At 40.8% G+C, this 13,557-nt stretch overlaps 1 protein-coding gene across 3 annotated transcripts in view; it reads left to right on the top strand.

Annotated features, from left to right (window-relative positions):
- The first annotated feature begins 640 nt into the window (after positions 1-640).
- Positions 641-13,557, top strand: part of slc23a2 (solute carrier family 23 member 2) — a 30,407-nt gene continuing 17,490 nt past the window's right edge. For 2 of the 3 annotated variants that reach the window (XM_062381612.1, XM_062381611.1), the window contains exon 1: positions 641-904. Coding sequence is in view for 1 of the 3 variants with exons in the window: in XM_062381610.1 (XP_062237594.1) it covers positions 12,082-12,130 (49 nt within the window). In the remaining 2 variants the exon portion in view is untranslated. Of the gene's footprint in view, positions 905-12,081; positions 12,131-13,557 lie in introns of all 3 variants that reach the window. The other variant, XM_062381610.1, reaches the window with a different exon arrangement.

Raw genomic sequence — 13,557 nt, 5'->3', positions numbered from 1 at the left:
AATAATATGAATATGAAGGACACAATATTGTCTTTTCCTTTCTTAAAATGTATTTCCTAATATTACTAAGATTATCCTTTAATTTAAAAACAATTTATTTAGTCCCCTGACAGTGCCACCATTTTACAGTTTGTGGAGCCAAGGGGTCAGTACAGAGTCACCAAGAGGACCGGCTCCTGACGTAAATATAAAGTAATGAAATAAAAAGCAACCTTTCTAGGTTAAAGGAAACAATACTTCGTACAACTGACACTAGACAATAGTGAAAACGTCACAAGGTTTATTTTAAATGCAATATCTGCCAATAGATCCCTTTCACCTAACTCTTACATATCTAACCTCTAATTGAGCAGAGAGAGAACGGGACACCATAGATTCCATGACAAGCTCTTTCCTTTCCTCCCTTCCATCCCTCCAGTCAATATCATGAGCCAGTCACGATCCAGATTAAATCAAAACCACTACACTTTAAATAAAACAGGTCAAAAACCAGAGACACACTAATTCACTCTCCCGTGTCTTTTGACGTCCGCGCCAGTGGTCCGCTCTTGATTGGCCGGGGCTGCAGGCGAGGGGGCGGGCTGCCGACGTCACGTCTCAACGTGAACTCTGCGTGATGACGAAGGTCGACCCCCGTGCCTTTATGAAACATAGGATCCGTCCATGAGCAGCGCGTCTCTGCCTCCGAGAAGCAGCTGTCGGTCCACCCAGTGAGAAGCAACCTGTCCGTGCGGCCCGCTCTCTGCTCCCCTGTGTGTGGACACCACCCTCCGGCTTCGCGTAGAGGTTGTGTGTGCGCCTCCTCTCCGGCCGCCGCTGCGCTCCGACAACACGGACCACGGGGGGACGAGCCAACGGTTAGCTGAGTAGGGAAGTGGGCTCCGCACTCCCTCTCATCGCGCAGGTGAGCGAGAACGTGCCGTTCTTTTGTATTTGTCCTAATCCCAGTGAGACACGCACTAACATGCTGATACAAGAAAGTAGGTCGTGTAGAGGGAGAGAGAGCCGTGTTCCGGGTAGCCTCCTCCTCTCCCCGCCGTAGCAGCCGCGGCTGGCCGCCGGTGACCGGCTCAGGGATGTAGAGGTAGCTCCTCTGGTAGCTGGAGCGGGACTCCGCGGGCCCCGCAGCGTGGCTGTTGATGTCCAACAGCGGCCGCGGAACACCCGCACACACCAGCCTCGGTCCTCCTCCGCTCGGGAGGATCTGCTGTTTCCTAATTAGCGCGACAAGGCAGCGTGGAAACACACATTTCACACAGGCGCTATCTCGTGAGGGGGCTCCATCGTGACTCTATAGAGTTGGACAGGCTCAGCGTGCATCTCTGGATCACAATGTCCTGTGTCATTCACACCAATGAGACATCACAAGGTGCAGCCCGGGAGAACCTACATACATCAGGCAGCACTACAGACCCACCAGAGCGTGTTTGGCCGTATGGGAATTATTGGGTCCTTATGATCGGGATGGGGGATGTTCTGGGAACATGGTGTATCTTTTGGGGCAGGTGTGTGTGTTTGTGTGATGCGCTTGGCATTAGTCAGAGGCAAACACACTTCGTCAAAAAGGTTAAGTTCCAATGTGCAGCGTAATGAAGCAACAGACAAATGTTGTTGCGTAGAGATGCTTGCTCTCTTTGACTCTTCATGAGCTTTAATACATCCTTGCCCCTAACCCCATGCAGAAGTGTGGGAAGCCCGGGTTTAAATATTTAAAACGGCATTCTTAAAAATTTAAAGCACTGCTGCTTTTAATTACATACAATATGAGATGCGCTATGTAACAATTCTTCATTTAAAATGGCTAGCAACAACTAGACATACTTTATATAATTTGTGCTGACGAGTTTACTTGATATTTTATTCAAGATACTGTCACTCTTTATGGATTAGGATTAGTTCTTGTTAGCTGCATAACATGAATAAAACTTAAAAATGTTACTTACCCACAGGAACATTACTTGCACCTGAATCACAACCATTGATTACAATGCTCATGATCCTTCGCTGCTTCACGATATCCTCAAACTAGATCCTTATTTGGGGGGAGTGAAAGACTCCGATATGCTGTTGTGGCATATTGTACATTTAAAAATTAATCTGAAAAAGTTAGGAAGGCTAAATTTGGTTACTAGAAATCAGTACTTAATTACCTTTCATAACACACACCCAGTCTCTAAGTGCAATCTTCTTCTGTAATGCTTTGTAAGCATGGTTAGATCTTGGTACAATCACGCTACATGCCTATTGGCTCACTGATGCTGATGATATTTATCCCTTGAGTTAACAAATGTTGAGGCTTTATTTCGATACCTGTTATGAATATAGCACAAGATGTTGAATTCTCCTTGTATGGTTGAATGTCTTCTGCACAATTTAGGTAACCAACTACCTCCAGATGTTAGCAGTCGTTCAAGGCCACCAGCGGATGTTGGGGACATAACTTTCCTTAGCACCCTGGCCTCATCGAGTGTTTTTGCCTCGTAATCAATGATACAGGCCGAACTTGAGGGTACGCAAAAAGTTATGAGGCATAAGGTAAATCTGACTGGCTACTGGCTTGTATGGCTCGACTATGAAAGCCATGTGGTTTCGCTCAGTAGATGAGACGCTTTGCCGTTTTTGAGTATATGAGAAGATGCAGAATATCCCTTGTAGGCTCTGCCGCACCTATTTATGAAGACCGCGAGTTGATGTTATCAGATGTTAGTGGCCACCAGTGGATGTTAAGGACATATCTTCAGTTGTGTACCTTGGCATCTTCAGGTGTTTTGGCCTTTTTATCACAAGACGCCCTCTTCTAAGGCAGGCCCACCACAGGTTGATCAGACATGATACTTGACGTAGAAGCATTTCATAAAAATATGGCTCTTTTGAACTCTGAAATCAATTTGTTTGACTCTTCTATCCTCAGTTTACTCAGTGTTGAGATTCCTAGCTGAACTTGACCCATCTTCCTAGATTGATTTAAGAATGAAAACTAGTCTGAGGAGTTAAAAAACTACAGCTGCACTTTTAGTATGAAGCGTGACTTCACTGTGTGTTTAAGCTTGCGGCCTTCACCCTCAGGGTCATCGAACCATTCGACCTCAGATAAAGGCCTCTTGACTCTCAGTTTATCCAGTTGAAATTCTGACATTTGCAGCAGTTAAACTGGGATTGACAGATGTTTAATTGAGGAAGTTGTGGCAAGATGGTTGATCATAGCGTTTAGATGATGGTCTTCTTTTGACTATTTAGCCATTTATCTGAGTTGGCACAAACAACCTCATTGTCTTTGCTTATTCAGGATGTTTTTGATGGAATATTGTACTTAGGGAAACCAGTTTGACCACACCTTATACCCTCAAGGCATTTCGGGAACCTGACTGTTTGTCTATCCATAGGATTACAACTGACTTTTCTCATGTGTTGAACTTAGACTATGAGCCAATGAACTCCGGTGTAAGGGTTATTTTTTACAAACATCCTTTCCTCTGTTCAACATATCAACACACTAGTGCAGAGTGTGAAATGATAATAGACGATAAGATGAGTGTTACATTACATTCCATGTCATTTTGCTGACGCTTTATCCAAAGCGACCCACAATTAGTGCATTCAACATCTATGAGGGGCCATTTAGGGGTTCAGTATCTTGCCCAAGGACACTTCGGCATGCAGATGTGGAAGAGTGAGGATTGAACAGCCAACCATATTGTTGGAGGGCCACCACTCCCCCTAGGCCACAGACTGTTGTAGACTGTGTTGTGCTAGTTGTTAGTACAGTCTGTAAGCTGCCAGTGCTGGTTTTGCGTGCTGAGTATTTAGACATGCACCTTGTCCATACACCAGGCGCTGGACTCTGTTGTTAAATTTGATTGGCAGACTGGTGTTTGAGAGCAAGACCAGGATCCACCAGTTCTTATTTTCATACCCCTCTGGTTTTGGTGGTTTGATTTAGGAGCTTGAGCTTGTTTTTTTTGTCCACTAGCTGAACCATCATTTTTCATAAACGTATCAATCGGCACTGTCAGTCTGGATCCCGATTTCCTCTTGGGGACTCAAGGTATAAACCCTCACAAACTGACCATACATTGTGTAAGAGGCAGTAAGGGCTCAAAATGGCAAGTTAGTCTCCGCTGTTAATCTTGATGATTCCCCTGGTATGATGGCTTGAGAGAAGATTCTCAAAGAGCAGCAGTTATTTGATATATACCAGGAGTTTTTATTTTGGCCCATGTCGCATCTGCTGGTATGTGTTAGTCTGTACGGAAGCCAGCCATCTGGTGGCAATCGAAACACTTTGGCTTCACTTTTGGTAGCCATTTTCTACCTCTTTATATGCTGTATTCTAAGGTAAAAACCAACACAAATTCAAAACAAACTATAATTTAAGAAGGTACAAATCTGAGAAAGTAAAATGTGTCAAATATTGAACCAAACACAACAGAGCTAAATCTGTTTAGAGGGTTTGGGATTTTTATTTGTCCCAGTAATCCAGATATATCAGTAACTGTATTAGTATAATCTGTAAGGAAGTGGCTGATACTGTAATGGTTGGATCAAAAGCTTTTGTGTCCACAGATGTCTTGGTGACTGATTTTAGTAATTTAAACTAGAAGTAATAGTGTAATGACCTTAGGAATAGCCTTTAAAAAAGGTAAAATTCAAGAAGTAATTTAGAGAGTGACAGCAAAGGCGACAGAAATCCTTCCCAGTTATCCCTCGCTCTGACTTAAGGGCAGTAAAGGGATATACAGAGATCACCTCACAGGATGTTGGACCAGAAACTGTCTCGTTGAAACAAACTGGGTCGCAGAAATGGATTCTTGGCCCTGTTTGCCGAAGGCAGCATGTGATAAGGATATCACTGTACTGCTGGGTCAGGCTTTGCCTATCCAGTGTACTGTGTAAAGGCGTGTGTGTGTGGTTGCATGGTGGGTGGTAAAATGTTTGAGTTTAGCCAGTGATTAGTATGTCCTTCAGTAGCATTGACTTCTGGTTATTTTCAGTTTACTTTTGGCTTAATGTTTGTGTGCTGGTCAGATCAGAGGCCTGCACTACGAAACAGGATTTGTGGTTATCGGTGTCATTTCAGGGTTTTCAGTCCTACAAAGCTTGTTCACTTCGTATCGGGTTAAATTACCATGTTAACTTAAGTTGAAAGGTCAACCTGCTCCGGAGCAGCTTAAAGGGATAGTTCACCAAAAAAAAAAAAAAATTCACTTATTACTCTGCACTATGCCGATGTTGGGGAGGGTGAAGTGTTTGAATCCACAAAACACTTTTGGAATTTTAGGGGTAATCAGCGTTGCAGCCAAATACAATTCATTCAAAGTGACCATGTCGTCAAATGTTTAAAAAACTTCCTGTAAGCCCAGACATTCAAATCATCAGCCTGAAACCGCGTTCAAGTTTGAGGACACAAGCTTGAGCCTCTCTGCTCTCGCCACAGGGCCACGTGACGACATCCATGAGGCCAAAAACCTATTGTAACTGACCAGCTTCGTGTGGCCGCTTAGCCTGATTGCGATTGTTGGGTTGAGATCACCCTGTTATCAGATAGATATCCTGGGTATGTTGAACTTGTTTCTTAGAACAGGCCCCAGGCTTCCTAGGATGACATTGGCACTTAGTTCAGTATCTATCCATTGTCAAAATGAACAACAATCACACAGGTATGTGGCCTGCTTGTGTGCGGCTGCTGTTATTGCTTTACTCGATGCCTATGTGTTTGCAATTGGTCACATCTGGCCTGGTGTTATAAGTTACTGGATAAATGAGCATTCAATAGATCTTTTAGATTTCAAATATGTTCTCTCTATCTGCCTCTGTGTGTGTGACCTTTGAAACCACTTATTGATGAATTTGTTAGCAAGAATTTTGGTGCACATTCAAGTGTTTGTCTTGTAAAAAAAAAAAAAGAAGTAAAGTTTCTGCATGCTTACCCAACTTGTGTGAGTGAGATTGTTTCCTCTTGTCGGGTTTTGTAACCGTCTTTAATAATGATGACCAACCCAAGCACATGTTACTTAATCGTTTCATAACTTGAGCCCAGAGGCACATGTTCAAGTGATGTAATTGTGCATCCCACAGGGAGGAAGACGGCCCACTCGACGAAACAGAAGCTATAACTCAAAATTGGCATATTGGTCTGAACATAAGAGAACAGCTTTTTCAAAGACAGGCTTTTAACAACGATCCTGTAAGGAACATTTCTATCGGACATTTTAAGAGGTGAGGAGTAGTTGGTGGTGATAGTAGTGTTACATTTACTCTGTTAGATGTATTTAAATGTTTGTTTCAGTAAATTGTGCTTCTGAGATTAGTTCTTTTGCAGAATACGTTTTACTCCTCAGTTACATTGAGCGCGAAAAAAAACCCTTTTCTACTCTTTTACATTGGGCCACACACTTCTCGCCACTTTTCCATGTCTAGGATTTATTGATTTTATTATCTTCTAGTCCTGAGATAAAACAAAAGATCTTATTAAAACAAAACCTTGTAAAAACCGCAAAAGGACTGTTAATAAAAGATGCAGACCAATTAAAACTAAAGGGTTAATTTTCTCTAAATCAAGTTATCGTAACAGTTTTGAAAATGACCAGGTTTTCCTACTAGCACGTCTACAGGCATGAATCCTGTTCCCTGTGAAACTCTGGAAACACTGTAATTTGACTGATGTTCTGTGTGTGTGCTGCTCATCACACTAAAGTCTATTGTTCTGTTAAAACTGGCTTAGCTGCTTTCCACCTTCGATGTAATGAATTGTTTAACATCTACAATGTGACCTTGTTGCACGTTGGAAACCTTGTTCAGGGTCTCGGTTCTTGGTTTCCACCTTCTCCTTTCTCTCGTATCAGCTGAGTCTGCGAGGAGCCTTCATATCGCTCCTCAGCAGTGTCTCCTTATCTCTCTGAGACCTCCTTTATTTTGTCTGTCCTGTCCCCTGTTATACAAACACACACGAGTCAAACTCAAATGTTCCTGTACGGTGTGAATGTGTTTGGGTGGTGGGAGTGATTATGTTGCAGAGTTGGACTTGTTTTAGAAAGTGTAATGCTGAGAATTAGCAGTTCACAGTTTGCAACTATTAAAGTTGTTTCAGTCAAAAATATATATATATTCTAAAAAGATATTTATAAAAACAAAAATCCCCCCAGCTTGTCAAACCTTTTATAATAGTTTCTTTAGGTGTGTGTGTGATGTACAACATGTAATGTCCGCAGCCGAATTGATGCTGTCTTGTCGGCCTCTGCCGGCTGCAGCAACACTCACCTGAACACTCCAGCGATTTCTGAGTTGTTGTGAATGGGGCTTCCCCTGCCACCTTGTGTTAATGTGTTAATCTTCTTTTCCAAAGAAACCTGATTAGTTTGTTGCCCAAAAAAGTAATCGTCTTTTTTGACATTTGTTTAGAAGTCGTCGACTGAAGATGCAACAGAAATGAACCCAGGACCCGTGGGCAGGAAAATAATTTTGATTTTGCAATTTTAAGAATGACTTTTAAATATTCATGTGTTCTTTTCAGGGATCAAAATTACAAACGGGACAAGTTCTTTCTGTCATGCAAACATTTTAAGTCCACATTCATTTTTGGGACATTGAAAGTGATAACGTTTTTAAATTTTTAGACTTTGCATATTGCACAGCTCCAACCTGTTTAAAGTGTAATAATAGTACCACCACAACATTTCCTCTGTGATGACCAACTTTAAATGTAACTTAGGAACTTTGTTTGCTGTAAAAACACATTGAGTCAGATTACATATGTTTAACTGTTTATTACGAAACTGTTAGGGGACTAAGGGAAGGTAATCTGTCTCCACAGTTGCTGTACAAGCAAGTAGAGTTGGTTGCCCCACTGCGAGCAACAGCAGGAATGTGCCTCAGGCAGGCTTAAAGGATTTCTAAGCTTTAAGCAACATTGAATACCTTCACTCTGTCTCTGCTGGACTTGATGAAAATCTAATGCCTGAGGCTGTGGGTGGGGAAACAACCTATAACAAAAGCATATTACTTTTGTATTGTATATCACCTTTAATGCCCCATCATGTGCCTTGGTTGATATGTGGTGTGAGTAGGTGTTGCTTTGAGAACGGGATAGAAATACAGTTCCCCTGCTCTAAATGTTAATCTGTTCCCTGCTGCTTTTGTTTCTATAACTGAGAAATGTGTTTATATAGCACAGCATGGAAGTCATCCTGCTGCTGAACTGAAAAGTACAAAAATATTTGTATTAAATAAAGCAACTGCTCAGTGTGAGCTAATTTTTTATTTTTATACGGAAGGAAAGTACCCAAAGTATAATGACACTCAATAGTCAGTTCTGTCTTTGCGATATTTGAAACATTTTAATTGATTTGTCATAAAATAAGTCATGGATCTTGACAAACAATCTGGCATATTTATCGTCCCTGCTGCAATAAGACTATATGTAATTAAATATGGGTGAAAATTAAGTGTTGATACAATAACCACTGGAGTCTTTCCTGTGATGGAAGAGACCCAGATGTCATAAGCGAAGCTTTTTTTCTACTCGGTGCATTGAGGAGAAGATGGATGTGCGATACAAGTTGATGCTGTGTATTAATGCCATCCAGTTGATTGGTTGGTCCTGCTTGTAGGGAGTATTTAAAAAAACCATAGATACATGGGAAAGGATTCTTGGGTGCCTAGAAGCATTACTCATAGGTCGAGCAGCATCACAAATCTCAAGTGTGGACAGGTCCTGGGTTATGACTGGACTCGATTCTCTCTCCATGATAGGTATGGCCTTTGTTGTCATGCCAACTATCTTTGGGAACTGGGATAGCTGGATCCTAGGACTATTCTTGTGACTGATAATTAAATATTTTAATGTGGCCTGCCTATGACTCAAGCAGAAAGATTTAATTTGCGACTGCCATGGTCGGAGCTGCATGTGAACCAGTGTTCAGTTTCAGCCTGGTGTTGGAACCATTCCACCGGTTTGATTGAGTGTTATTAGCACTGACAGAGATCTGGTGCTTTACCACAAACTGTTGTGTGCCTCTCCCTGAAGTTTCTGCTGGTCGTGGGAGAAACGTGATGGCCCTGTTGTGTCATCACATTTCTTTTCCAGCAACGCACACCTCACCAGGTGTTTTTGTTACATGGTTCCTCTTTTCAGTGTGAAGGTGCTCAGATGGGCTAAACCCAAACTCTGCTTCTGAAAGTCGGTGTGCAAATCCCAGATGCTGAAGCCAAGATAGAGGACATGACCTGTGTTCAGCCGGAGAAGCTAAAACCAGTTCTCTGCAGTAGAGCTTGCCTAGTTTATCATATTGGCTGATGATCTCAGTCAATGTGAGCCTTTCACTGACATATCAGTCTTCAGCATCAGGATTTTTGATTGCTGATTGTCACTGATATAAAAACTTGCATATACTACAGAACGAACAATGCAGAAAAGATCTTCCTCTGTTGATAATTTTACTTAAGAAATATACAACATACATGTCAGCTTTGTAAAAATGTTTTATTTCCAAAAATCGGCCAGCCGGTACAGTGTAGTCCCCACTGAGCCAATGAGCAGATTCAGAGATGGCCTTAATATCTCTTAGGAACTTACTGTTCTCACTCACTGATAGTGCAGATCAATCATACATCTTTGATTAAGAAGTAACGATAGCAATAAACAATTTAACTTCACCTTCACCAGACTGAAGATTGACCTTAAAGTGCTTCACAAACATTTCTCAGAAAATAGACACCTTTTCGATTGTTGAAATGTTACAAATCACATTCAAACAACAAAATGAAATGCAATAAATCAAGGAACTTTTAAGTAAATCTGTCTAAAAGGGTTTGAAGATAAACCCAGCCCTCAGCGTCAGTGTGTGTTCAAGTGCGGTGATGTGTGATGATGACCAAAGGCGGATGTTTAAAAGTTACTGCATAAAGGTGGAAAACAATTAAAAGCCTTGTCAACCAACAATTTATAATTTAAAAAGCATGAGTGCTTAACTGTCCCAGCTTTTTCCAACCTTCAATCCAAAATCCAAAGATATTCAGTATATCATCATATGAGAAGAAGCTTTTAAGAAGCTGGTTCTAGCAAACATTTGGGACTTAAGCTTAAAAATCACAAAAGCGAGTTATTCAATTATCCAAATTATTTTAGATGCATCAGCTCTGCTTCATATTTGCACTGCGACAGCCTGTGACTGATTCTGTTATCGTCATTCACTTCTGCTCTGACACTGACAGGAAGTTTACCAATGTAATGTCTTTGCAAGTGTTGTACAATCTCCCCCTCACTCGCCTCATGGTGAAATCTGAACCCCTCACGTGTGCTCTGTAATGCAAAGTGCCGCCTGTTGTCGGACAAGAGCAGAGTCGCTGACGTACTTGTATTTACATCACATCAGCATCTTTACTCTGATTTATTTCTTATTTAAAATTGTGTAACGGCAGTTACGAAATTACTGTATGGTTGATGGACTGAACTAAATTATTAAAAGTGAATTAATGATGCCGTTCATCCACGGAAATTAACTGATTTTTAGCAGCAGGAACCAAGAAGTCCCTTTTTTGTTTTGTATTTAATAAACTCAATCATAATTGGTGAACAAATGGCTTAAAGCAGACTTGTATTCAATGGCATTTTTCATTAAACAAGTAATCAAGGAATTTACTTTACAGGTGTATTGATAGTGAGAATAAACTGCTGACTAACATGTGGAGGGCATGCACGCACACAAATTTAACATTCGAGAGGAAACCGCCAACACAAACATCTGGTGCTTAGCCACATCACAACCAGTCTGCACAGGATCCACAGATTGTGTTATAGTGGTTAACTCTGGACATCAGACTGTTTATTCTGGGACTAGTTCAAATTAACATCGCATGTGTCTTTGTTTCTACCCACTCCTTGGTTTTTTGGTCTATTTATTGTCATTGAGACTTCAGATACTCTCTTACAAAATCACAAGAACTTAGTTTCAGTTCTCTTGTCTCCTGCTCCAGTTCCCTATGATCCCCTGTGTACGTACATGTGTTGACAGTTTCCCAGTCAACTCCAACTCACAGTAAAAACAGGGGAAGGGATGAGTGTTTGTCTCTCTGGCAACATTGGAAAATTGCATTTGAGGATGTCATCCCGCAGAATCATGGCTCTGCTAGTGTTAGCACATGCCTCATCAGACCTTAAGTCCCCCAGAGGCTGCTGGGATACACTCTGTCACAATCCATCTCACAACTGACTCACAGCACCGAGGGCACCACAGGCTGGACAATGTTCAGGTCAATGATTCACTGCAGCAGTATCCACCAGCTAGACATGTGGCCTTTTCTTTCAGGATGCTTCTTGTTTTATGTGTAGAGCTGCAACATTGATGTATTTTACAGTACAATATGTTAAGTCACTGGTTACAACCTTTCAAGTCTATAAAGATTTACAGTTTTTATACATCATGGTGGACTTAATATCTTTGAGCTTTGGACCTCAGTTCACATTAACTCAGACATTTGAAGATGTCCACAAGGAATCTGGGAACGAGTGATTTTATTTAATGATCATCAAATCAAATATTTGGTCTGTGCAAATGGTTTAATAAAAATAATCAGTTGGCTGCCCTAATGATTTTAGTATTATTTTTGTAGTTTGATCATATTGATGAAACCTTGCATGTGCCATCATTTTAATCGTTTGGAAACATCGTTGGTAATAAAAGATTTAAATATTCAGCCGATTCAACAGGTTGTAAACAACTCTATATTTAACATGCAATTCATTAAAGATTGTGAAGAAAGTCACAATTACGATAACTGATTGGGATTATTTGCATCAAGTTCCTCCAACTAACACACTTCAAATATACTTATTAAAAGCTTTCTTACAAACTGTGTGTTAACGTGGTCCACCAGTGACCAGCTTCTTTTTTTAGTTGCTACATAGACCCTCTATAGGTCATACTAATAACGTTTGCCTGTGATTGAATGCTGTCTGTCAAATTAACTTATGTCTCACCTCCCTCCTCCTCCTTTACCCTTCTACCTCACTCCTCCCCATCTCTTCCTCTCTTTTTTTTCTTCTTCTACCTCCTCCTTTCCCTCTCTCTTGCCCCTTCCACACAGATGCTCCCAGCCGCCCAGCTTGACAAGAGTGATGGGATGTGTCAACTAGGTATTACAGCTATCCCATTCACATTTTACACCGCAAGCACAGAGTCCTTGCTTGTCCTTTCCAGCTGTAATGAGTGAAAACGCTCATGATCGGCCTTTTTCATCACTATAAGTGTGATCACACTAACAAGGCACACTGACTTGTCTTTTACCCAAAACAAAAAAATGATCATTGGTCCATTTCTCTTTTTTTTCGTGACGGTCGCCATGATGCTTTTCTGCAATGACCCATAACTGGTACTTGGGTGTTTCACTCAGCCTGTGACTTGACAGGCATGCAGCCTGTGGACCACAGTGAAGGACACGTCCACTATTTTATCACAGAAAAACATTTGTTTTGTATTTCTTGGCCTTGTTCCCCGCATCAAACTTTCTCGTGGCTTTTTATAAAGCCTTGTGGCCTCACGTTCCCCATTTCTGTTTTTCACATCAAGAACTAATAGATTGTTAATTTCCCATGCCATGAATTCAAGGAGATATCACACAAACTCTAAAAACAACTACAAATGACACAACATAAATGTACACGTTCTTGCAGAATAGCTTCTATCTCTGACAGACTCCTAAACATGTGTGTGATCACTTGAGGGTTGCTTTTAAAATTGACTTTGCTGGGTGCAGTTCTATATTATATTGCTCATGCTCTGTGAAGAACTTTCTTTTACTACTTAATAACTAACTATATATATATATTTTTTTTTAGTATAGCTTTTATGAAAGAACATTTTTCTCAGCACTTTCAGTTGAGAGAAATGCAGAGTCTGCTCACTGCTTGTTGTGTATCTGTTGAACTCTGCAGGGACCTCGATGCCAGTTGAGATCTTGGCAACTATGTCATTTCTCTTTTTATGATATATTTCTAGTACATTTGTTGAGTGCCTTCTAATCACGAAGTGAATAAAGTGCACCGATGTTCCAGTAGGTTTTTCCAGTGTCAGCTTAAAGTCAGCAACGGAGCAAAATGTATCAAATTCCTCATTTCACAAAAACACAAGGACCACGTCCGATTCTAGATCTTTCAATCATTGGTCTGCTTCTCTCCCCATCTTTTCACTCTGATCATTTGTTCCTCTTTCAAAAATCACGTTTTTCGTTGTGGGTTTTTTCTGAATGTAAAATGATTATTGTATCATTTTAGTGTAGGTCTGCTATTATCAGTTATTTTGGTCTGTGAAATGTAAGTAAATGGTGGAAGAAAATTAATTGTTATAATAAAAACAATGCAATGACTTCAGATTAATAGTTGTCTCAAAACCCAAAGATGTAGAGTTTACTAAGAAAATAAACAATAATTTCAACTAAGGGGAAGAACCTGGCAAATGTTTGCATTTGTCCCTAAAAACTGGCTTTGAAAATTATTTAGATAATCCCCTAGTCAAGTTTCCAGAGACAAACCAGGTGTCTTTTAAAATTGCCTTCTTAACCTTC

Source organism: Platichthys flesus, chromosome 3 (assembly GCF_949316205.1).
Source record: "Platichthys flesus chromosome 3, fPlaFle2.1, whole genome shotgun sequence".
Classification (NCBI taxonomy): domain Eukaryota; kingdom Metazoa; phylum Chordata; class Actinopteri; order Pleuronectiformes; family Pleuronectidae; genus Platichthys; species Platichthys flesus.
The sequence above is the reverse complement of the archived record's forward strand: the minus strand, read 5'-3'. Positions and strand labels throughout refer to the sequence as shown.